Source organism: Colius striatus, chromosome Z, assembly GCF_028858725.1.
Source record: "Colius striatus isolate bColStr4 chromosome Z, bColStr4.1.hap1, whole genome shotgun sequence".
NCBI lineage: Eukaryota > Metazoa > Chordata > Aves > Coliiformes > Coliidae > Colius > Colius striatus.
The window spans coordinates 30,291,436-30,315,816 of record NC_084790.1 but is presented as its reverse complement, the minus strand read 5'-3'; the positions used below and the strand labels follow the sequence as shown (position 1 = coordinate 30,315,816).

Genomic DNA, 24,381 nt, shown 5'->3' with positions numbered 1-24,381 from the left:
TTATCTAAAATTATAATCAAAATCAAAAGCCCATAAAGCAGCTTTAATATTACATTGGCACGTAGGAAAACTGTACCATTATTTTAAATAGTTTTGCATATCGTAGCTAAGGTTTTAGTCTGATTTGTGATGACACTCTTAGTCCAGTCTTACATTCACTCAATTCTAGGATAATCAGTGAATCACATTAATGTCCCTGAAAGTTGCTACTACATTTAACATCACACATCTATCTGTTATCAAAATAAAAGGTCAGATGTTCCAGCATGAAACTACAAATCCTGTAATCCATAGCTGAAATGCAGCAGTATGTACACTGGATGTTCTCAAAAGTGTCAGACCACATACCAGAGTGTTTGAAACACTGTTTATATATACACAAGTAATCTCTGGCTGAAGTTCTCCAGTCTTATCAATTCAAATTGAACAAAAGACTCAAGTTTCCATGTTAAATAGTTTGTTCTAATTTATAATGCTGTCTCTCACACAAATTGAATTTAAGGACTCAAAAGATAACAGGTAAAATCATATTTTTCTTAAAACTGCACAAATTTTACTCACCTTATTCACATTAATGGCTGTTCCAATAATTTCAATGAGTCTTCTCATCAGTATATGTCAAGCAAAATTTGCTTCAGTACCCGTAACATCTAGCAACTGCTGCAAGCATTGGACCGTTTGGCTCATTTGGCCATTGATACCAGTTGTTTTTGTGTCAGTGACCTGCATCCATTACCATAGTCAAGTCCTCTCTGATTTAAGAATGTTTTATTTCTTTTTAATTTTGTTATCCCACAAGTGTAGAGCAAAAAAAGGTCAATAGGCCTGCAGGAAAGAAACAAACCTGATCACTTAGTTTCACAATGGGAATATATCCAAGCAATCATGCTTATCAGTTTCAAAGAGGCTAATGAAGCATCATCTTCAGGTGTACCATCTTCCTGTATTACTGTTTCTGTTACAAATTATTTCATAACCACAGAAGTATCCCTCAACACAGCTACTCTACTTGACAAGTCTGAATATTCAGAGGAAGGAAGCAGAGTTCAGTAGTGTTAAAACAAACATGAGGATCCATCTCTGTGTCCTAGCCATCGCCACAATTCCTAGAGTAAGAAATTACCATCCTACTTTAGTTTGGTGTAAATTCTTGGAAATCAACCATTTATTAAGCAGAGCCATTCAGATGCACATAATCAACATGCAAAATTCTACCACTAATTCATATCTATTATTTTTCACAGAGAGCAAATACTCTTTTTAAAGTTTGGAGTTTCAGCCGTTCCACAAAATAACCTGCTACAGCTTACTAGGATATGAGAGAAGAAACCTCAAGATCAATAACTACAAAATTAGTCCCATTCATCCAAACTATTCAGCCATAAGACAGTCCAGCTACATGCTTTTTATTTAAAGCAATTTTTCTTTTTCTCTATTTAAGGCAGTTTTATGACACAATGAATTTTATTTTCTTATTAAATATGACTTAAAAGAATGAAGTATACACTGTGTAAGTCAAAAGCAAATGGGCAGCAACTGAGCTCTCTGTCACAAATACGAACTTTAATGTGAAGAGGCGTAAATTGGTCTTCCGGCCATCAGGGGGTCCAAGGATTAAAAAATTAGTGTCTACCCATCCAGACACAGAACAGCTGTTCAGCTAATAAGCCACATTTCCCGCTTTTTGCACAGGACTGCACAACCAAAAACTCTGGCTGTACCGAAATCAGCTTTGCAAGCACTTAAGTCACTAAGGAGTGCCCCTTGGAAAAACAACTCCAAGCTTTCTCTGCTAAACCCCAAATTTCTCTTATTTCAGTGGCTAAAACTTAATCTGAGAAAAAAGTCCTTTCAGAAGCCCACCATTTCAGTTCCAGGCACTTGATCTAGGAGGCATGCCACACTGCAGGCAAAAGCAAACTTAAATGAGCAACTCCTTCTGGCTAAACGTTTGCCCTCTCTGTTAATCAGCTGTATTTTACAGACTGTCCCAGACATCCATGCTCCCAATTAGTTCTGCTTGCAATTTTCCCCAATACTGAAGTGAGAGAGCTTGTTCTAGCCCTTTGCACGTTATTTCTTCCTGTAGGGGAAGCTAAGAAATACTCCTCATAATCAGGGGTATTGTGTTTTTAAATTACAAACAGCAGCTGCCTTACAGTGAATAGGGATATGTAACCTCAAATTGTGGTTCTTAAGAGGTCACAGTTTAAATCCAGTTAAGTACAGGAGGATGAGCAAACTTAGGTTTCATTAGCTGCAAAGCAACAGAACTCCCTTATTCACTTCATTTTCTCCCTCTCTCCGCTTCTCATCCTAACCAACGGTGGGGGGGGGGAACAACAAAAAAAACCCCACCCCACTCTCTCTTGGTCCAGTGATCTGTTGTTTGGGGAATGCTATCTGCCCGTGCGCAGCCCCTTGGCCATCTGGGCCATGAAGGGCCCTCAATCCCAGCCCTGAATGGCCCTCAATCCCAGCCCTGAATGGTAATTGTCTCAGAGAGCACCCCTCACAAGCATTTCAGGCAGTGGGGCTTATTAAAATCCTGAAGGGCAGTAATCCCTGAATGCCACTAAAAAGATCTCCAGCTGCTACCGTTTATGAAGTGGGCTTGACAAGAGAGAGAAAAGGAGAGGGAGCCGGGAAGAGGGAGCTGGGGGGAGGGAGGGAAGGGAAAAGAAAAGAAGAATTTAGAAAAGCCAAGTTATCCAAACAGGGCCCCCATCAGAAGTCACGTTTTATCAGCTTAGGCTTTTCTGCCTCAATTCCCAAAGGTATCTCCACCCCATACTCACATTAAGTCTTCATTTTACTTCTCTCTGAAGGGGTGAGGAAGGGAAAATGCCTCAAGAATATATGCTTATTGAGGATTAAAATTAGGTAGGAAAGCAAAATGAGAAAGGCACATGAGGAAGCCAGAAGTAGAACTGAGGTCTGTCTTTTCCCAGCTGGTATGAAGAAAATTCTGCATGTGAAAGCATTCAAGAATAGTTTCCTCTGTATGTGCATAACTCTGCCCCTGTAATTCTGAAAAGGTCTTTTCATCTCATTAGGTTAAGCTGATTAATAAAAATTCAGCAGTTTGCCCATTGCTTCTTCAGAAGTGGTGAAGCAAGTTGAAAGATGCAGGCGGAAGGTTTTTGTGTTGAAGACAAAAAGTGGGATGACTTCTTAAATCCTTTGTTGTCATCCTGCATTAGAGATAAATAGACACCTTGGCTCAAATTCTTCAAACAAACACTATATTGCTACACTTCTTTATTTTCCATTAACCTTCATGAAAAGCTTTAACCCTTCCGAAGTGCAGGGATTTTTGTGTGTGTGTTTTATAATTCATCAAGTGAGCAAAAGTTTTCTCTCATTTCAGCAATTACTTAGACAAGCTGTTGAAAAGGCATTATTGAACACCTATCTGGAAAATGGAGGCAGTGGAAAATGAAGAATATAAACTGGCGAACTGCTACATTTTAGTACAAAAATGCAGTCAAAACTCAAGTTGAATGTGCAATTTGCACATCTTCAGAAACTATAACTTAAACAAGGCTATAACTTAAAAAAGGTTTAAAAAAAGAATTCCAAAGGTCGGAATTCTAAAATGCTGTATTAATAATGCTGGAAGCTGTTACTTGTATTTGCTTACTTGAGTAACATGAATGAATGTAATTCGTTATCTAAGGCCCTAAGGAGAAAATGATACATCTGTTCTCTAGATGAAAATCATAAATTTTGTGTTTTGAGGTATTGTACCTGCAAAATGGATTTCTGAAAATATTTTTCCTCAGTATGTCAGAGGTTGACTGCTCAGGTAAAAGATCAGGTTGAAAAATTAAATCACTTCTACCTCTTTCCCGACTATCTGTGACACAGCCTATTACAAGTTATAAGTTTCTTTAAACTATTTTAAGGACAAATATCACACTGTATCTATTAATATAAATAAAATCAGCCTCCACAATTTCATACCTCTTTTAAATGTTACAATGCCCCTATACTTTAGAGAAGTGTCTGATAAGACAGGCATTTGTTTGACATGTTCAAAGAGTTTTTACAGATATTAGACCAGAATTTCAGGACTTTTTTTTCAGAAATGTGACAAATAGAAGTAACTCTCATGCATACTCAGTATCATTTTGTTTGTTCTCCATTAAGGGAGAGTGCTAGACCAGATGTGCTGAAACTTGCACCAATTGTTGTAAAACGTGCTGATTTTGATATTCCACAAGGTAGAGATACTGTAGCTTTTACCAAGAATCCTTGTGTCAAACCAGCAAGTATCCATTCTAGGCATTTGCTTTTTAAGGATGTTTTTGGCGGTTATCTAGCATCCACAGAAATAGTAATTTTCATGTCCTTTTTACAAAAATAACATAAAACTATGTTTTTCTGAACTTTCAGTTCAGGTAAGAGGTTACAAACTACAACATAGACCTTCAGGAATCCACTGGGTTCATACTATGTTATGCCCTGTTTGGTGCAGGTGCATTCTAATGTTTTCCAACACGATAAGTAAATATGAAAAAAAAAAAATGACAACACTTTGTCAGGGATTCTAAAGACACAAATTTTAATTCTTCAAAAAGAATTTTCATTGAAGTATTCTGAATTTTCCTGACTACAAAATCCCAATCATAATATTAAAGCTATTATGCAAGATAAGAAATAAGAAGTAAGGCATGCAACAAACGTGAATAATATAGAAAAAAGAAGGAAAATGGCTTAGTCATAACAGTTTGGTAAGAATTGCTTTTATTTCCTTGGTGTAACTCCAAACTTTTTAAAAACAGAAATATTAAATATGTATACAAGATATATAGGCACATATCCTTACTGTGGGCAAATGCAGCAATTCCAATTATCCTTCCACAAATAAGTGAAACATATAATAATAAAAACATAAACCTGTATACTGTCCTAAATTATCTTCTCATTACAATTAAAGTATAGCAATAAAACCAAGTTCTCAAGGAATAAAATTATGTTTCCCAATTACAGTACTATTGTTTGCTTTTGTTTGTGACTAATCAAGCCAAGTTAAGCTTGGTTCTGCTAAACCTCAATTTTACATTTCTCATTAGTCACAAATGAACAAGTCAATGCAAAAGGTATTCAAGAGAAAAATACAGAAGAACATAATATTCAACTTCCTTCTGAATGCAAAACACAGAGGCAAAGACACGTGACCTATGCAGAGTCAGGAGGTTGTGTTCATCCCTGATTAATCTCCCTAAAACAACAGACTGGCCAGGTGCAAACCCTCTGTTCTGGGGGAACAGCTCTTTATCATGTTTTGTGATTTCAGTTAATTCACTGAAAGGCCACACTGCCATATGAAACAAGCTATACTAATCAAATCGGGAAACTGATCGCAGTGAAGCTGAATCATTACCTGCATGGATGGTGATTTTACTTCCTTTTGCTCTCAAGCAGGCCGTTTTCAGCGTGAAAGGTGTAAGTGGTTGGCAGTGCATTAGGCTATGTAACTGCCTAGGCTTGCCCCCACAGCCCCTTGCTTCAGTCTTCAGGGAGACATGCCTAACAGGTCTTTGCATTGTTTTTTTCTTTGCAGACTCTGACTGTAAAACAAAACACTCTTCTTGAGAAGAGGTTGGAAAAATTCAGCTCCTCCCAGATCTTACAACATTTTAATTAAGCTCTTTTAGAAAAACACGGGTAGAGTTAGATTTTAAAAAAACAAAATAAAAAGATTGCAATGAACTCATTCAATTTTGTAATAACATTTGTCCATCATAAAAATCTGCCATTATAAAATGGGAAAGACAAATGTAGACCTTCTAAGAGAAACAGTGAGCATGGCTGCATATAAAGGATTGTATTTTGCTTAAATAAATACAATATTGTTATCATACTTCTTTGAAGTTCAGATAAATGTTTACAGTTTATAAAACAATAACAAAAGTTTAACAAAAACAGACACAACTCTGCACAGTGGCAAATACCAACAACTGCCTGTTTTTCAAACTGAGTTCTGCTACAATGGGAGAACGGTTAGAATGTCAGCATACAAAATAAAGCTGCATTATGGAGCTGTCAGGCAAATGTAGCATTAAGGAGGCAAAATAAAAGTAGGACCATATATCTACCAAGACATAAACTTTCTTAAAAAGCCATGGTTACAGTTGAAATATCAGCTGCATCACAGAAGGAACACAATGTTGGAGTTTTTTTACTATGAAAATGAAGAAAATTTCTGTCTTCAGAAATTATAAAGGAATTTCAACAGGATCTGGTGATGAGCATACAGTATCTACGTACAGTATTCTTCTCACTGGAGGAAAAAAAAGGAAAAATGTTTGCTGGAGGTGGAGGGAGGCATCTACTTCAACCTATCAGATTTTATATTCTTAAGTATTCTGCACAACAAATTGTCTGACCTCGAGTGAAATGAAAACCCTAGTTAACTAAAACTCAATCACACTGCTCCACAGCAATTTATAAGAATATGTTACCTAGTTATCAAAAACAATTTTCTGGCTTTGAAATAGTACTATTCTCTAAAGGCTTGAAAAACAATGCCTTTGCTGCCCTTAAGGCACTGTACTTTTAAGTTTCTTATCAACACTATATTCATATCTCAGGTAATTCCTTGTTTCAACTTTTCCTGCCCCACTCTTGGAGACTGTGTTTCTTACAGCTTTAGTGCAGCTAGATGGTACAAGTAAAGCACAGTGCAAACTCAGTTATTTGCACGGTGTCAAGCATTTCTTCTTCCTGGATAAAGGACCAGTGCAGTAACAAAGATAATCCTGTTCCCACCTGAGAAAACAGAATTTGCTTTTATACGGCTCCTTACATATTGAAAATATTACAATATGCTTTTCATTTACATTACAAAATACAATAATGAGATACATTCACTGTCATTTCCATAATCTTGAATGCAGAGGGCAAGGCTTTGTCTCACAAAATGGAAGAAAATGAGGTCATGGGTCCTTTGAAGCTGCCTTACATCATCTAGAATGAAGGACAAGAGGGAATGGAGAACATTACTGAGACAAAACAGAAACAGAGGACAGATGACCACTGTGAAATATGTGAAACACATTTCTCTCATCACATTCAAGGAACACCTATCTAGAAGAAAAAATGAATCAGCAGGAAAGATTTCTTTTTTTCAGACTGGCAGCAGGTACAATCCTAATCGTATTTTTCTTTGAAGGCTTTTCTTAGGCAGAGAGGGAGGGAGCTAGGGAGCCTGGTGAGATGAATTTCACTTTCATGACAGCAAGTCAAGATCTATAAGCATACAGAGATTCAGCTCAGGTGAATGTAATGTAGTAGGCTGTTACTCAGACAACAGAAGTATATCCTAGAAAGAGGTGAAATATCCTGGCAAAATAGAATTCAAAAGGAATGTTATAAAAAACACTCCTAAGCAAAACAGAAAGGGGTCAGGAGGATACAAACAGATGAGACAGCTCCCCATCCCACCTTACAGCAGGAGTTCATCACTAGACTGGCAGAAGCTTCTCCAATGAGGACGGAATGGCCATGGAAAGCAGCACAACCTACAGTTTGTGTTTTCTTGTCAAGCTGTATTCCCAAGTGAATTAGCAAAAAGTGGTAGCATATTAAAACTACATCTTCTGTGTCTTGCCTTCCTTCTGCATGGCCAACTCAAGAGCAGTAGTTAAACTCCAAAATATTTAATCCTTTGCTGCTCTGATCAGAACCTCAAACTCTGAGGGAGAGAGAGCTGCCTAAGAATCCACCTTCATTGCTTAGCTGTTAATAAAGGATTGTGACATCTTTGGCAAGAACTATGCCCTGAAGGAAAAAGTTGGTACCCCTTCTCCATAACCTACCTAAATGACACTACACCTACATTTACCTAACACTTCACAGAGAAAGAGGGTGGATGGTGTTGGACACTCCACTTCTGCAAAGATTTAAGCAACCCATATTGAGCCCTCTCCCTGTTTTTGTTGGAGGCTTCCCTTTCCTCTGCACTGAGCTGTGTTAAGCCTTCAGTTGTGTTCACTGTTTAAATTCCCTCACTGCCTTTCTTCTTCTAACACATGCATACTTTAGCTAAGGCTATGGAGTGCTGACTGAGAAGGAACAATAGAAGCCTTTCAAGTCTTCAGAGTGAGCTTAGAGCAAGGCTCAGCTCAGAAACCCAGTCAATATTTACTGCAGTTTGACGCCACTGTTTCATGGCTCCTTCCAAGCAGAACTCACTAGTCAGGGACTCTGAGACCTTGATTTTATTCTAACAAGGTAAAAATAAATGGATAAATAGATTACAACCCAAAATACTTTTTTTCTTAGAATGATTAATGATCACAAAATAAAAAGAAAAAAATGGAAAGGGAAACAGGACAGGAAGGTTATAGAAGACACCAAACCATACGACAACTTATGTTCGAAGAGAGATCAGCTGTTTTTTCCCCTAAAGCTGATTAGCAATGTTTGAAAATCATACATCAGACAATCACTATGAGCAAATTCTCTTAAAAGTGACCCAAGCAAATCAAATATGCAAAGAAACACACCTCATTAACTATCTAAAGCTCTCTTTCTTTTTGTAACACCTAGGTCATAACATGGCCACAGATTATAGCATGATCACAGATTAGAGCAATACATCTTTTTGAAAAGATACAACCTCCCGGTGTTTAAAAAACATAAAAAACACACTTTCAGTTTATTGAGAGAATGAAGATGGAAAATGGGTTCAGAATTAACTTTTTCCACATTAAGGACCTAAGTCATATACAAGGTGTTACCTCCCCCAAAAAAACGGATTACTTCACAGGTAATAGAAGTACAATTAAATGTTTTTACCTAAACATTTTTTAAAGTAAAAGATTACATGTTTGTTTGTTTTGCACTGCAATCACACTTTTCTATAAATATTCATCTTTTTCTAGAAGCTTGCAGAACTGCAGCAAAACCAACAAAATCAAAAGAACTGTTCTGGCAGAAAACTGATTTTGTCATTTGTAGAATTTCCCCACTTCATCTTCTTCTCTTACTCCCCCCATAACCATCCATTATACAAAAAACCCTCCCAAAACCATGTTTCTGACAGGGAAATATAGTTGGATTGACAATCATCATTTACCTGTTCTAACTGAAAGGCAGATGTATGATTGTTTTGTTTAGAGTAGTCGGAGGCCTGTCTGAACATGCTTTCTCATGTTAGGCTTCACTGAAAGTTCTAACTCAAAGAGTCTGACAAGATGTTGTTAAAGCGGGGAAAAATTACAGCTTTAGCTTCAGATGTGTCAGGATCTTTTGAAAAACACATATTCTGTCAGCCCTGGGGTTAAAGAGCATGCAACTGCAGAATAGATGGACCTTTCCACCTCCCATGTCCAATTTTAAGATGCATGGAGTTTTGATTGTTTGAGTTGTTTTATTTGATGTTGCATTACTGTCACAGCATTTGTTTGATTTTTAAAATTTGGTAACATCAGGTGGGATTACCCATTCCACTCATCTCACTTTAACGGAATGCGGGTAAGTTTATAGGCATCAAATGATAGGTAGAAAGAATCAGTAAAATTTTAAAAAGATACAAACACATTTGCAACAGAGATATGAATCCCAAGTAACAGAGAAATGCTGGATTCTGTAAGTATTCAAAATATTAAAAGTTGTGGGCCTTCCCAGTCCTAAAGAAATTAGTGCAGGCTGCTTTATTACAAAATCAGTTTGTAACAAATGTCTGTTACCAGTCTTTTATACTACCTTTTTGTAACCTCATTTGTAGGTCAGAATTTTAATCAATATGCAGATAAAATAAGCTTGAATATACTCAATATATGGCCATGCCTAAATGGGTAGCCATGATGGAACCAAAGCTTTTAAGAGGAAAAAACATTCAGCAAAGAACAACAACAAAAAAAAGAAATGTAACAGGCTTTGCAGAAGTGGTAAATGAAAACACACAGCAAATCTTTTCAGGGAGTTTTAATCATATTCTATTTTTTTTAAAGAGCTTAGCATTGCTAATAATGTTTTTTTTAAAATTTGGAAAAAAATAAAAAAGAATAAGGCACAGCAAAGTACTGTCAACTGAACAGTTGATAATTACTTCATTCTCTTCTATTAATGCAACTTAAAAAAATAAAATAACATTTCCAATCATTCAGTAAACTCAATGGGAATTTTATGCGAATATAGCACAGCATCTGTGACAAACTGTTTCTTTCACCCTCTATTCATTAGATAGATATTGCAGAATACTACATACAGTCTATTTCCTATCACTTATTATAGAATATGCAGAAAAAGCTAATTGATGATCCTGTATTATCATAAATCATGACATTCTATCTTTATCACATAATTTCTCAACTGACAAACCATATTTGAGTAAACGCTATTTTTGCTTCTGATGTTATTTAAATAAGATTGTTACCACAGTGATGTGGACTACAGTAAGTAGGAAGTGTCAAAAGAGTTATACTAAAACCTACCAATTTATCTTCAAAAAATTATTTCTTTACCTTCTCAGAAGTATGAATGTTTCTCAGATCAAAACCATTAAGAATACTATCCCTAACAGGAATCACACTTAACAGTACTAGTTTGTACCAAATTTAACCTAAAACCACAAACCTCCTTCACCTACCACCATACCTTTGGAACTAAGATACAACCAAGACTTGCTTTGTCTCTAGTATTTCCACTATAGTGTGGAAAGCAGAGAACATTTAAGGGTAGGGATGAATTTGAAAGAAAACAAATGAGACTGGATTAAACCCACCTCTTACTAATTCTAATGAAAAAAATCAAGTCTCGTAGCCTCTGTAGTAGTTTTATGAAGAAAATATCCACACAAACACAAAGAAGATGCAATCATTCCTCTGTTGCAGATGAGAAAAAAACAGTACAGAAATCCTAATTAGGCAGTGCAACAGTCTGATTTACTCAGAGAAGTTACAAAGGCAAAATTGCCTTCATCAGTAATAATATATTTAGCTCCAAACTCTACATCTAAAATAAAGTGCTTAGGAAACTCTTCTAAATGCTTTGTTCTAAGAAGGCCATTATATCAGTACTAAATCAAGACAGCTAGTATGAAAAATGGAAGAAGATTTCTTTTTACAGTAAGCAATAAAATGTAGTTCAGTCAGACACAGGGTCAGAAAAAGTAATATTAAAGCGATGCTGTAAATCACTGGAAAATGTTTTGTTTTGTTTTGTTTTTAAAGCTAACTATCATGCTTCAGACTATGAACAGTGAATATGGAGATTCTCTTCATAAAGTGTTCTTCGCAAGTAAGTTTTATCTAATTGAGACGTTTGCTTCGAATTTGAATGCTGTAAATAGCCATGATATATAATGAGCAGCTAGTATGACCTACCTCTAATTTTTCTTCTTCACCCACACCATCACTTGCTATGGTAATGTGAATCTTAACCTTAATGATAAATTTCATACCACCTTGATTAAAACCACTGCAAATAACAACACTCTTCTAATTGTGTTTTTATTTTAATGAAGAATCCCTTTGTACTCTCAAGATCCTCAATAAACGTACAGAACTTTTCCTAGTGATGTTTCTATGCACAATACAACTGAGATTGAATTTTATTTCACTTTTTTAAGACAGGATTATGCTATTACAAAATGATCATGTCCTCTGCAGGAAGTGTTCCTGGTATTTTTACTTGAGATAGTTTGTCAGAGGACTGTTGAAGACCTAGGTTCTTCCATAAAATCACGCATGCATTCCTTTACTTAAAAAAGCTCTGAAACATCAACAGAACATGTTTTAATTATATTAAAAAATAGACTTCACAGAAAACTCTCAAAGATTTCTGTGAACCTTGCAGGCAACTCACTACAATTACATACAAATAATAATAAACTGAGGTCCATGTCTTAAAACTGTATCTACAGAAACTACAAAACATGAACAAATTTCAAACGTATGCACGATGGATACAGTTTAAGAATTAGAACTTGACCTTTTTTTTTTTTTTGCAAGATTCAATTTTAAGAAAAACAAGTTGACTTCATCAACACGTGCCTTCTTTAACTAAACATGTGACACATTTCCTAAAACATGTGTTCTCTTCTCATGATGTTGTATCTCACAGCCACTAGATACTAGCAAGTCCACTGGAAATCAAGAAAAAAAGTAGTACTTGATATTCCATTAAATTAAATTGCTTCAAAAGAATTGCTTTCTTATTCTCCCAGAAGGCAAAAAATGTGGTGACATGACATACAAGAACCCTTGCTCACCTTTGTGGGAAGCAAGTAATAAATTCATATAGTTTATATATTAAAGAGGTTAAATTTGCAAGGAGAAGTAACATTCTCAAGTAAAACAGGGATTTCTGTTTTGTAGAAGACTGTTGTTCTATTTTCTAGAAAACAGAGACTTCTTTCCTGAATACAGTTTTTTAATTATTTCAGTGAGGAAACAATTCTATCCTGTTTGGTCATTCACAAGATTCATCTGCTCTTTATGCAATATCTTATCTAGAAGAGACCTGTATATTGCATATAGAAAGAACAGTGGAAAATCCAAACTGTATCCCAGTGATACACTACTATGACTGATTACTTTTACCTTCATGATCATGAATTTTTTTGACACATATCAAACTATCCTCCACTGTATAAGGTGTCCAACACCTATCTGCCAATCACATATGATAAGCCAGTTCTCACTGTTGAAACTACTGATGGCAAAGCAACTGCTCCTTCTACCAGGTTCACTTTTACTCCCTCCAGCACCTCAAAGGTGCAAGTGTCAAGTACGCAAAAACTGTTAATTCTAGAAATTACTTGGATCCAATCAAATACCCAGAGGTATATAGTCTCATGCTGCTGTGCCCTCTCACTAGATTTGATTCACATACATTGTGTGGCCTCACAAAAACTGACAAGCCTAATTCCTGAAACTCTTATTCATGAACTATACCATAAAATTATCAATATAAAAACTAAATCAACTCCCATTCAAAGCAGTGAGAGAATATTTACTTCCATAGACTTGAACCTGAATGCTGCCAAAAATACTGTAATAATAAAGCATCAAAAGCATTAAAAAAACCCAAACAACAACACCAAAAAAACCCACCCAACATTAGATCCTGTAGTATCTATTGAGGCATACAATTAAAATAAATAGATGGACTTCCATTCCTCATTAGTACCCATCAGTAGCTCCTAATGACTTCAGCAACTTTTTGAAACTAGGATATTTATTTAATCTACTTTGCTTAATCAGCTTTAGGGACCATTTTTTGAACAGTAATTAAGAACCTATGGTGAAAAAAAAAGCAGAAATTAAATCTAAGATACTCAGGAACCAAGCAGCCTCAAAAAATACCGCACTGCTCCTGTCTGCAATTCTAGATACAAAACGTATCCAAAATCCTGGTTCTGAGGATCTATTGTCTTTTAAATCCATGAGCTAAAATCCTGCTTAAATAAGTTACTCATTTTACTTGCTAACAAAGAAATTAGTAGGTATTACTGTGAATATACAATTTCACTGTTTCTAAGTCTTTAAGGACAGCACTGAAGATAATTCACTCTGCAATTACGCACTTACATTTGGAAATACTTGTGTATGGATAAACACAACTGGCACACATCGCAGTACTCCAAAATCTTTACCTAATTTCACAGAAGATGACCTGCACTCTACGGGCTTAAGAAAAACAGAAAAAGGTAAACATGCAAACTAGCTGCTTTCAAATTAATCTTTCTCTTTTTTTTAAGTTTTAAATCCAGTTCACTATGCAGGACACAAGGAAAAGCATACAAAGGATAAGATTATTTGTACTCACTTAATAACTGCAGGCATACACCAGCTTTGATCTCAGCACTTTTACTGAAAAGCTCAGTTTACCAGGAAGTGTGCAAGTTGGAAAGAAAGACAGAAAGGCAAAGGTGACTGAGAACCAAAGGGAAAAGTGTATGCAACTTAGGCATAAGTGAAGGAACAAATACAACCCTAGAATTAAGACCTTTTGAATGGAGGAATAATAAATTTCCAAGTAAATGTCACTTCACTATGACTGAGTTTCCCCAATTGGGTATTGTATATACATAATTTTATATATATAATTATTAGGCACACACTTCCCATGTTCTTTCCCCCCAAAAGCAGAGCTGACAATGGTGACAGTAGAGTGTGTAATTAGTTTTTATTGTTCCCCTGACAGCCATAGCTCTGTAAGGACCCCTTGCCTTTTCCATTGTAAATGTTATGGAAAAATACACTAATGACAGGCATTTAATTATGGGCACCGGGACCATGATGGGAGCTGTGCCAAAAGTGATTGGCAGCTTTGGATACCAGATATTCACAGCAATGGTTAATTTTCTCCCATACCTTGTAACCCAAATTACAGAAAATATGTGTTTTTTTAAAAAATACCTATTCTAAAGCTTTGTGCAATGTCTATAGAGATTATTATTAATAAACACCACATTAAAAGGAGAGAGAATAAATAGACAAAATGTTAATTTTTTTGTTCAAAGGTAGCATGAGGTTTTTTGAAAGAAGTCTACACACTGACAATGTCTTCAACGTAATCAATCTCAAAAAACTCTGGCACACAGATGAATTATTTTCTTTTTTTGTAATTAAACATAATTAGAAACAAAACTACACTATGCCCCCTTAACATATCGTTATTCAATATTTACAATAAATTATCTCACATTCAACTGTAGTTGTCAAGGCGCTTTTTTGCCTGATTAACTAGCAATTGGGAGACATGCTTTTTGGCAGGTTTTGTATCCCTATTACTTCTTCTGTTTTGGCTCAAAACCTCTCTTTTGGGAGCACCAGAATCTGTACTGTACCCCACTTAGTGATGGATCACTAATTTTTAATAAACTACCCCCAAGAAAACTGCAAAAAGATCTCTAAGTGTACTGGAGCAACAACTGTAAACAAATAATAATAATAATTAAAAAGAAAGTTGGGTGAGTTGAGTGTGGTGTGAGGGGAAGAGCTGTTGCAGTACATAAAATATTAGGTCTTTTCCAGACTATGCAGGGAGAACCTATCCAGGAGATCAGATGCAGTCTGAAGACACTGAGCCTGAATTGGTTTTCAACTACTTGATCCAAATTTCTGCCTTTATCTTTAAAAAGCTTTAAAAAAACTGACTAGCTCACATGGATGCACACTTTCCTTGAAAAATGCTTTATCTTGAATGTTTCTTCACTGTTTCTCATCTCTCCCCCACCACAAGACAAAAGAAGTTACTTTGTGAAGCAGATTTCTTATGAAGAGTGACCACACAATTCTGGACCAAATGGTTCTATGTCTATGTAGCAGTCACAAATCCCTGGCTAAGCTGAACAAAGCAACATTATTCCTAAGTGGTAAGTTTGGGAATATAAAAGTGAACCTGTCTAGCTCTAAAGCGGTAACTTGCAAATAGCTTCAGAATCAATGTTGGCTGTCCATCCCCCAACCAGCTGTCTCTCGTATCAGTAACTTCAAAAATGCAGTTTGCCATTATGGTGGCTTAAGGCACTTTGTGTGCCAGTGCAATGACCATGCTGTGTGTGCATGTCAGAAGGTCAGTACTTTTAAATTCCAGAGTCTCTATTTCCTTCTTTTCTGGAAACAAGAGGAAAGAGAGCAGGATTGATAGCTCCTATCAAACGCTCTGCCTGTATGAATAATTATTTTTTTTAAAAATCTGATTAGACATCAACTAAAATAAAACAAAACAAACAACAACAACAAAAAAAACACCACAATGCATCTGGTTTTCCTGCTCATTAACAATAATCATTAGCAAATTTCTTTGCAACAACAATTCCAGGGGACCTAACAGCTGCTTGCAGTCCTTACCTAAAGCTGATGAACTAGCAGTCCAGACTCATAACTGTGCAACAAAGATCATCATCAAATCTACCAGTAAGTAAAGCAGAACATTTTTTTCTCTCCTCACAAAAATACATCTGTATTTTATTTATTCAGTACTACCAAAACAACAAAATACTAGACATTGACACATTTGATTATTTTTTTGTTCAGTTTTGATGAAAAGAAAAAGCAATCAGCTTCTGTAACATAGGCAGAGACTGAGATAAGATACTCAGATTTATATACAAAACTAAAACAAATGTAAAGCAAAAATTAAAACAAAAAGTCAATGCACAGAATTGGCATTATAAAAATTTTTTAATATAGAAATACATTTCTTAGTAATTCTATGGGTGATCTGAAAGTCTATAGAGATACTGAAGTCCTTCTGAACAATAATATACAATAACATGAATATGAAAGATACTACTTCAAAGTCCACAAAACTAAAAAGCGTTCATTTCTACCCAACAGGGACAGGGAGAAAGCGCTGTGCTCCCCACAGCACCCAACTACTACTGATGACCAGCCCACACAATGTGAATATGCTTGCTGCTGGACAGCATCCACCTCCAAGCAAACAAATGAAATCATTTCAGGGAGGAAAAATTACATTATTTTAATGAATAAAGAATGTCAGTGATACACAGCAATCATTAGCTGTGGCACAAAATACATTCTGCCAAAATATGCCTCCTTTAAAATGTCACAAGGCCAAATTTTATCTTTCAAAACGGAACAAAAAAGTATTTGTTAGCAGAGGTTGGTCAGAGTAAAAACAAATGTCTTCTACTCGTTTTTCACCTCATCAGATGAGTCACAAGTAAACCATTCCTGCCTCGCACTCCATCAGCATTGCATTACTGTCATCAAAAACTAAAAAAGCTGCCTATCAAGTAAGACAGTTCTTCAAAAGTTTGATGAAAAACAAAAAAGATTAAAAAAAAAAGATAAAAGCTTTTCAGTAATTTGTTTTTGTGTATTACTAGTGAACAGTTACTCATAAGATTAATATGCTGATTTAATGACAAAAAAGAAAATTTAAAAAGTGAAAATTGATACTGTGCTTACAGGTTTTGTTAGTCTTTTCTGTGCCATGTATTAGCACTGATAGTTAAATTCTTCCACTAGATTATAATGCAAGTGACAGTAAGAATCATAAACAAACAAACAAACAAACCCAGCCAAACCTAAAGAATATGCTATAAATTGGTATTAGCAATTCAAGTAGATTTTTAACTGGACTCTTGTGTATCTTCTCCTTGCCTGATTTTTCTTTTGACAGCATTTTTACTGGTCACAGATTTAAACAGAAAAATGGCCATAAAACTCTGATATGTATACAAGGTAACAGAATATGGAGCATCAAACAATTTATCTACATTTTGCATCGGCCAAAAATAAACAAACTCTTTTTTTGGCCATAAAACTAGAATCTAACTGTATTTTCATCAACCGGCCAATTGTAAACTAAACATGAGATGTGTGTGTATTTTTCTTTTATTGGAAACTTTGGCATTCTATAGGAGAGAAATACAACCTTAGTCTTCACAGTACAGCATCTTTTTAAAATATATTTTCAAATACTTAATTTTAACACATTATTTTAAAAAATGTGTAGGAGTAGGAATTTGTGGTTCTAAAATATAACAATATATGCTCGGGTTCTTAAAAATAGGATCTCAGACATGTATACATATCTGCACACCATTAAATGACACCTACCATTTTAAATGACTTCAACTACAATCTAGCTTGTAGAAACTACAATGAATAGGGAAAATGCAAAAATACAAGGAAGACTTCGAACATGTTAAGGATTCTATTCTTCCATTCATCTGTGCTGAAGTACCTTACGCTAGGGCTTACTCATCATAATAACCGGTAATAACCATAATACCACCAGAAAGCAATTTCAATAAAATCTCTGTTTATTTTAAGTGAAACATTTGCATTTCACTACCTTGGTGTGCTTTCAGATTGACTAAATTTTAAAAAACGTAAACAAAACAGTGTCCATTATTCTCAACAGTGACTTATACTGTTCACAAACACTGGGAGATAAGATTAATCATGGGACTAAAGATATCTTCTTAAAAAACAATGCTCAAAACTAGACAGCAAAGCAAAGAGGAAGAATCTTCCAGCTCTAAAATACCTCTAATTGCATTTAAAAAAAAAAAAAAAAAAAATGAAGAACACTGAGCCAAAGCAAGAGAAACGCATCTCACAGCTGCAGACAAACTACTGTCTACTCATGCTTTTTCTCCAGGAATGGTTGCATCTTTGTTAGTATCTTCTCTAATGTGATCCAAATGAACCACCTTCTTCATGTGATTTCTTAAAGTCTAGTATTTCAACAATGCAGCACTCTGTCCAGCAACAGACTAGTTTAGGAAGAAGCAGTAACAAGGCACCCTAACAAGGCCAGAGATTTCTCAAAGCATATGCCTGTAATCTTCTCTGTTTCATTTTACACTGGTGTGCCTAAGTGCTTGCTTATCTACTTGCACACTTACTGACCCGGGGACTACTGGTGCGCAAAGAAACAGCACTATGTGAAGATGGCCAAGAATTAAAACACAGATTCTACAAATATTTCTCTTTATTATACTTTTTTATTTTAAAACAAAATATCTTAGCTGGAAGACAGGGCCTGAGAATTAGACTACACAGCTGTTCACTTCCAAAACATTAATGAGTTCATCAGTTAAAATATTTCACCTTCAGGTACTTTGTTTCTCAGACAACATTCATGATTTACTTTACACCATTTCACCATCTAATGACACACTTCAATACATACATATATGTATACACATATGCATATATACATAAAAGTATATATATACATAAGTACATATACATACCTTGGAATGCATACATATTCAAACATGAATGTATAAACATTACATATGCCTTCCATGCGAATGCAAAGACCATCACTCCTGAAGGACTAATTGCATTCATTCATTTCCTTAGCCCAGCACGAAGCTTGTACATTGCTGGGATCATAGCAACAGGCAAGAGTAAGGAACGCTCATCTTTATCTGTCCCTCTCCAAAAGAGGATGTAGGGCTAGCAAAAGGAATGCAGTGAAGTATCCTCACCATGTGCATTTGGAAAAATTTAATAAGAAATGCTTCATGAAGACCACATACCACTTACCAAGGTGCCTTTCATGCAAAGGTGAAAGCCAGTGTAAGTATTGTTCTTTGTGCAGTTTTTCCATAGATGTTTCAAACTTGCTTCAAAATCTCACTTTTAAAATAAAATCCAATATTCTTTTGGAGACACAAGGTGTTAGTGAAACTATTAAAAGCTCACCAAATAGGTGCAAAGAATTAAAGGCTCTACTACTGTTCTTTTAATTGCCAGAAATGAGTCAGAGAATTTTCCAGCTCTCAGAGCAAGCTGATGGATAAAATGCTCTCAAAACACAAGCTATGCTGTTTCAAAATAGTTATATATGCATATATATGTGTGTGTGTGCCTATATATATCCAAAGTACTCAAGCTCTTAGTCTTCTCTTGACATATAAAAATTACATGGAATACCAAAACAAATGCCTTGATTTTTCCCATCTTCATCCATATCTTAGTTTTCTTAACCCATGTAACTGCCTTCCCATTCCAACGATTTCTGCATCATTTCACTAATCCCTGTACCTAGGCAGAACTACTTCTACATGGAAAACAAACAACCCAAATCAACCAAAAAAACAGTCACATGATCTGGGCATGGACAACCAAGATGCCACAGTGAAATCTGCAAACCCATATATATAAATAGATGCTAGGATACTTGGACATCCAACCAGCTCAGCCAGCTAGTGCTCTCTGGAGAAATGCCAGGCATGCACAAGCAGGCACCATCTGACCTTCTCGAAAAATTAAGTCTATGCATTTGGCTGGTTCAGTGAGGCACTTAAGTATACATACATTCATCCACACAACTTCAGCAGAACTTAAGTGTGTCAGTATGCACTCCAGGGAAGTCAGATGCTTTTCTGAATCAGTGCCTACTAAACACTCAGCTACAAAATTCATCCAAATTTAGATATCCAGGCTGTGAACTTCTGCCTATGCCTAGAATCTTCAGAAGCATCCACTTGTTTCTCTGTTCACTCCTCCCAAATAGCTATCTTAAAAAAAACCAAAACACTCTAGCAATTGACCTGCTTCTGCAGGGGGGTTGGACTAGATGATCTCTAAAGGTCCTTTCTAACCCTACCATTCTATGATTCTATGAATATTGATCAAATTGTGGTATCCAGCTTAATTATTGGAACTCACCAGCTGAAATGATTTTTCAGTACCTAAATTCTCTAATTACCATCTGATCTCTTCATTTTAGCATCCACATAAGTACACAAACAGAAACAACATCAGCATCCTATGCTACTAATTCTCTTGTGGATGTGACTTTATACACAATTTTCTTGTATGAGATACAGCCAAATACAATTGTATCACTAACAAAAAAATATTTGCTTTCATGAGACTTCAAGTCTCTATATATGATTCCATACATGACCAGACACTAGGCCTGAAATGCAGGTATTTTTAACTACCTTGTAACTAGTAAAAATTTATGAAGCTATGTAACCTGCCACTGAAACAACTTATAGGGAAATACCTAAATATAAACCACAAGCTTGAAGCACAACCCTACAAGTTGAAAAATGCAGCAAAAATTACAACAAGTAGTTTAGCTTGAACGCTAACTAGATTAAAAGCAGTAGCAAGCACTAAGCAAGTACATTTCTTCAAAATTCTGCTGAGGTAAATGCCATTTTTACTGAATTCTAGTTACAAGGACATTGGTAATCAGGATTAAATGAACATGCTGCATTACAAAACAAACTTCTAAAACTATTTTAAGTGTTGGATTCAGAGTAACATCATTCAACAATAACATTATGCTGTGCCATATAAGAACATATATGCAAACAGAACTGAAAGGTGATAGTTAGAATTTATGTAACTTAATTCTAAGTCTACCTAAATAACAAAAATATTAGAACACATTTTCAAGCTTACTTGAAGATTGATTTCCAATCCATAAAAAAAGGATTAAACCTCTTACTTTATAACACTTCAAAATCCTAATACTTAAACATATTTTAATCTGAAATTGGACTACAGCATTTATGCTATTTCAAGTACGTTGATAATTAAATACATAACAAAAGGCATGGAAACACTTGAAATATTTCTAAAAACAGACAGGCTCAGCAAGAACATACAACTTTTTTACTCATACATGCGAACAATAATGATCGAAGAATATTTTTTAACTGTTCTAGCAGAACTTTGGCGACTAATGAAGAAATATAATGGGAATGTTGCTAATAGATTCTTAGGATTTTTTTGTTATTCACCAAATGTTGTTCACACCAGGATCACTTGTCAATCAGAGCACTCATCAATCTCCTAATGTGTCTTTTATTAAGGATACTTATTTAGATCTTCCAACAAATTGATGAAGTTTCATATTAAAAAAATCTAAATATCATTGTATCTGAGGGAAGTCCAATCATTAGCAAATTCTTCAAAGCTTTGATGAAACCCCAATTTAGAATGCTTTTATCATTATTAAAATGATCGTTATTTCATTTTTAAAGTGAATTCACAATTTCTACAGTAATTTGCCTATTCTGAATAAATACAACAAATAATTTAGCTAAAGCACAATTGTGGCATTTATGTTTAAAGAATGATGGTATATTTTGTCTTCTAATGTCAAACGATTATTATCAAGTAAACATCCCTACTTACTTCTATGTGTACAAAAAACAGATTGTTCTTTTCCTGAGTCTGTCTCTGGAAACCTATATATCACTTCAAAGTTATTCCTGTAACATCATTAACTGCTTTACAAATTTTGATAACCGTAGCAAAATGTGCACTCAGTTTAGACTCCAACGAAACGAATTCAATTCTTCTTTTCTTTGTGTCTGTTACACCTAGCATTCAGGTGTTTGCCTGTTTTTCTGTAACAATCGTGTAACTAGGAAGCGGACAAAAACTGGCACACTGTATAGAACAAAGGAGAAATAAATATGCCTTCTGCTCTTTCTCATATTTTCAACTCACAGGCAAATATAACATGCCCAAATTATGAGAGTGTGGTGAATATTATTTCAAGAGAAGAAAAAATGTTTGCTTTTAGAAGGGAAGGTTTAGAAACATCTTACAATTAACTCTTTCTCTAGTGTTTGGAAGAGTAACAAAACTAAGTTTTCCTTGCAGTCTGCTGATGTTTAATGTTGGACTAAGAAAATATTTTATTGACAGTAAATAAAATTACACTTAATAGAATCCCTACAAAACCATTCTACATGTAATATCTACTAACTAGGTAAGTGTTCCTTGTAACCTCAACTGTCTTTACCTATGTGCAGTTCTTATGTAAGCTCATCACACACAAGACAGGAGAAGTGAAAAATCTTGAATGCCAGGTTAGTTTATTAATTATTTTAGCTATTACACCAGTATGTGTATTGTATGTATTGTATTTATTTGATGAGACCTATTTCTTTCAACAGTCCTCATGCCTGGTGGGATTTAAGACTACTACTTTATTTCTACCAGGTCCAATTAATTTGCCTAACAAGAGTAGAAAAAAACCTCTTGTTCTGAGAGACAATTAATTTTTCAAGATGTTTTGTTCTTTGATGCGTGATGATGGTTTTAACTGTCTTACCTACTCTGATATATTGTTTTCAAGTAATACCTGTAAAAAGGGTAAAATGTGGAGGGAGGCATGTAAAATCATAGATTCTCGCCATTTCCAAGCATGATCATTACTTTGCATAAACCCTCTCTGTGCCAACTATTTATTGCTGAGGCACTGTTAGTAGAAGGACAGTATAAAATGCTGGACAGACCATCTAACTCAGGGCACTTGAAAATTCTGACCGTTAACTTCAGCATCACCTATTTCAAAGCCACTCTGGAATACCAAGTAGAAGAGTTTTCTGCAGGCAACACTGATCTATTAAGAACCATGACTTGTGACAAAAATCAACGTGCTAATCTCAAACCAAACAGTAGTATCAGAAGCATAAAAAAGAGATAACCTAGGATAAAATATCCCCAAATTTACTTAGACTAGCTTGACGGGGGAAAAAAAAATAAAACCAAACAAAAGAAAAAAAAAACCCACAAAAAAAAATCCCAGAAATGCTGCTCACGTGCACTTTAACAAGAAAAAAAAAAAAATCTAGGCGAGGTTTTACCTAAACACATGGATACCATTTGAAGCGGGACTGAAATATTCTGGTGCTAAAACACGAGAGAAAACTCCAGAAAAATTAAAATGAAACCACTCTTTCCAGCAGAAGGATCGCTGAACTGCATGCAATGCCTGGTCTCACGAAAACCTCTGGGGCTCGGCGGAGTGCGGAGGCTGCATCAGCATCGCTCAGCCCCGGCGGGGACACCGGCGATGCGCCCTCCCGTCCCCGGCCGCGGGGGCATCAGCACCAGCCGGCCCGGGGCGCCGTACCTATCTCTCCTCCTCATCGTTACCTCCAGCCAGCCTGGGACAGGCCCCCGCCGGGCGGACTGGGGGCCAAGGCCACAGCAAGGGCTGGGCGAAAGCCACCCCTCCGCCACGGCTGCCGCGCCCGCCGGTACCGCCTGAGGCCGCGGCGGCTACCGTGCCGCGCCCGCCGCCGATACCGCCCGGGGCCGCCGCGAAGCCGAGATCAGCCGCCCCGCTCCGTCCAGCCCGGAAGGAAAAGACCTGCCGCCTCTCTGCCTGGGGTCTGGCAGCCCACTACCAGCGGAAAGGCTAGAAGCCGCGAGCCACCTGCCACTGGAGCCCGCCGGGGCACCGGCGGGGGAGGGCACTACCTACTACCCCTTATCCCACCCGAACTCCTGCAGCAGGCTCGGCCGCAGGCGCGCGGCGGCCTCGCTGCGAGGGGCGCGCATGCCGCAACGGGGACTCATCTGCCCGCCGCCTGGGGAGGCGGCCAGAGCCCGGTGCAGCGCTGGGGAGCAAGAGGAGAGAAACCCCTCTACCGCCGCTCACCCCACCGTCGCTCGATGCATCCCTAATCCTCCCAAAAAGAAAGTTTTCTACTCCATCTTCCAGCCGGTAGTGCCGAGAGCCGGAAACACCGGAGCCGGGTGCCACTCCCCGCCGCAAGCCCCCCACCCGCGGCCGCCCGCCTTTGGTACCTGGGGTTGGTGCTGTTCCAGTAGACAGCGTAGCGGTCGGCCACTGCCTTGGCGCCGGGCTCCTGCCCGCGCACGCACACCCACAGCGCCGCAGCCGCCAGCAGCAGCATCTCCACGTGCGGCATCGCGCCCGACCGGCGGTGCGGCGAGACAGGGTGCGGGGAAGTCGAGAACCGGGAAAGGAAGCGGAGAAGGGGAAAAAAAAAAAAAAAAAAAAAAAAAAAGGAAAAAAGAAAGTGGAAAAGGGGCGGGCAGAGGGGACCGAGTCGGGGCGCAAGGGGATAAATAAACGAAAGCCGAGGCGCGGGGGGGGTTTCACGGCGTGCCGCGGCGCAGCGAGCGCAGAGCGCCGGCCGCT

At 36.9% G+C, this 24,381-nt stretch overlaps 1 protein-coding gene across 2 annotated transcripts in view; it reads right to left on the bottom strand.

The window, feature by feature from the left end:
* EFNA5 (ephrin A5) overlaps positions 1-24,148 on the bottom strand; it is a 210,477-nt gene extending 186,329 nt beyond the window's left edge. For both annotated transcript variants that reach the window (XM_062018027.1, XM_062018028.1), the window contains exon 1: positions 24,024-24,148. In XM_062018027.1, the coding sequence (XP_061874011.1) occupies positions 24,024-24,148 (125 nt within the window). The remainder of the gene's footprint in view (positions 1-24,023) is intronic.
* Positions 24,149-24,381: the final 233 nt, after the last annotated feature.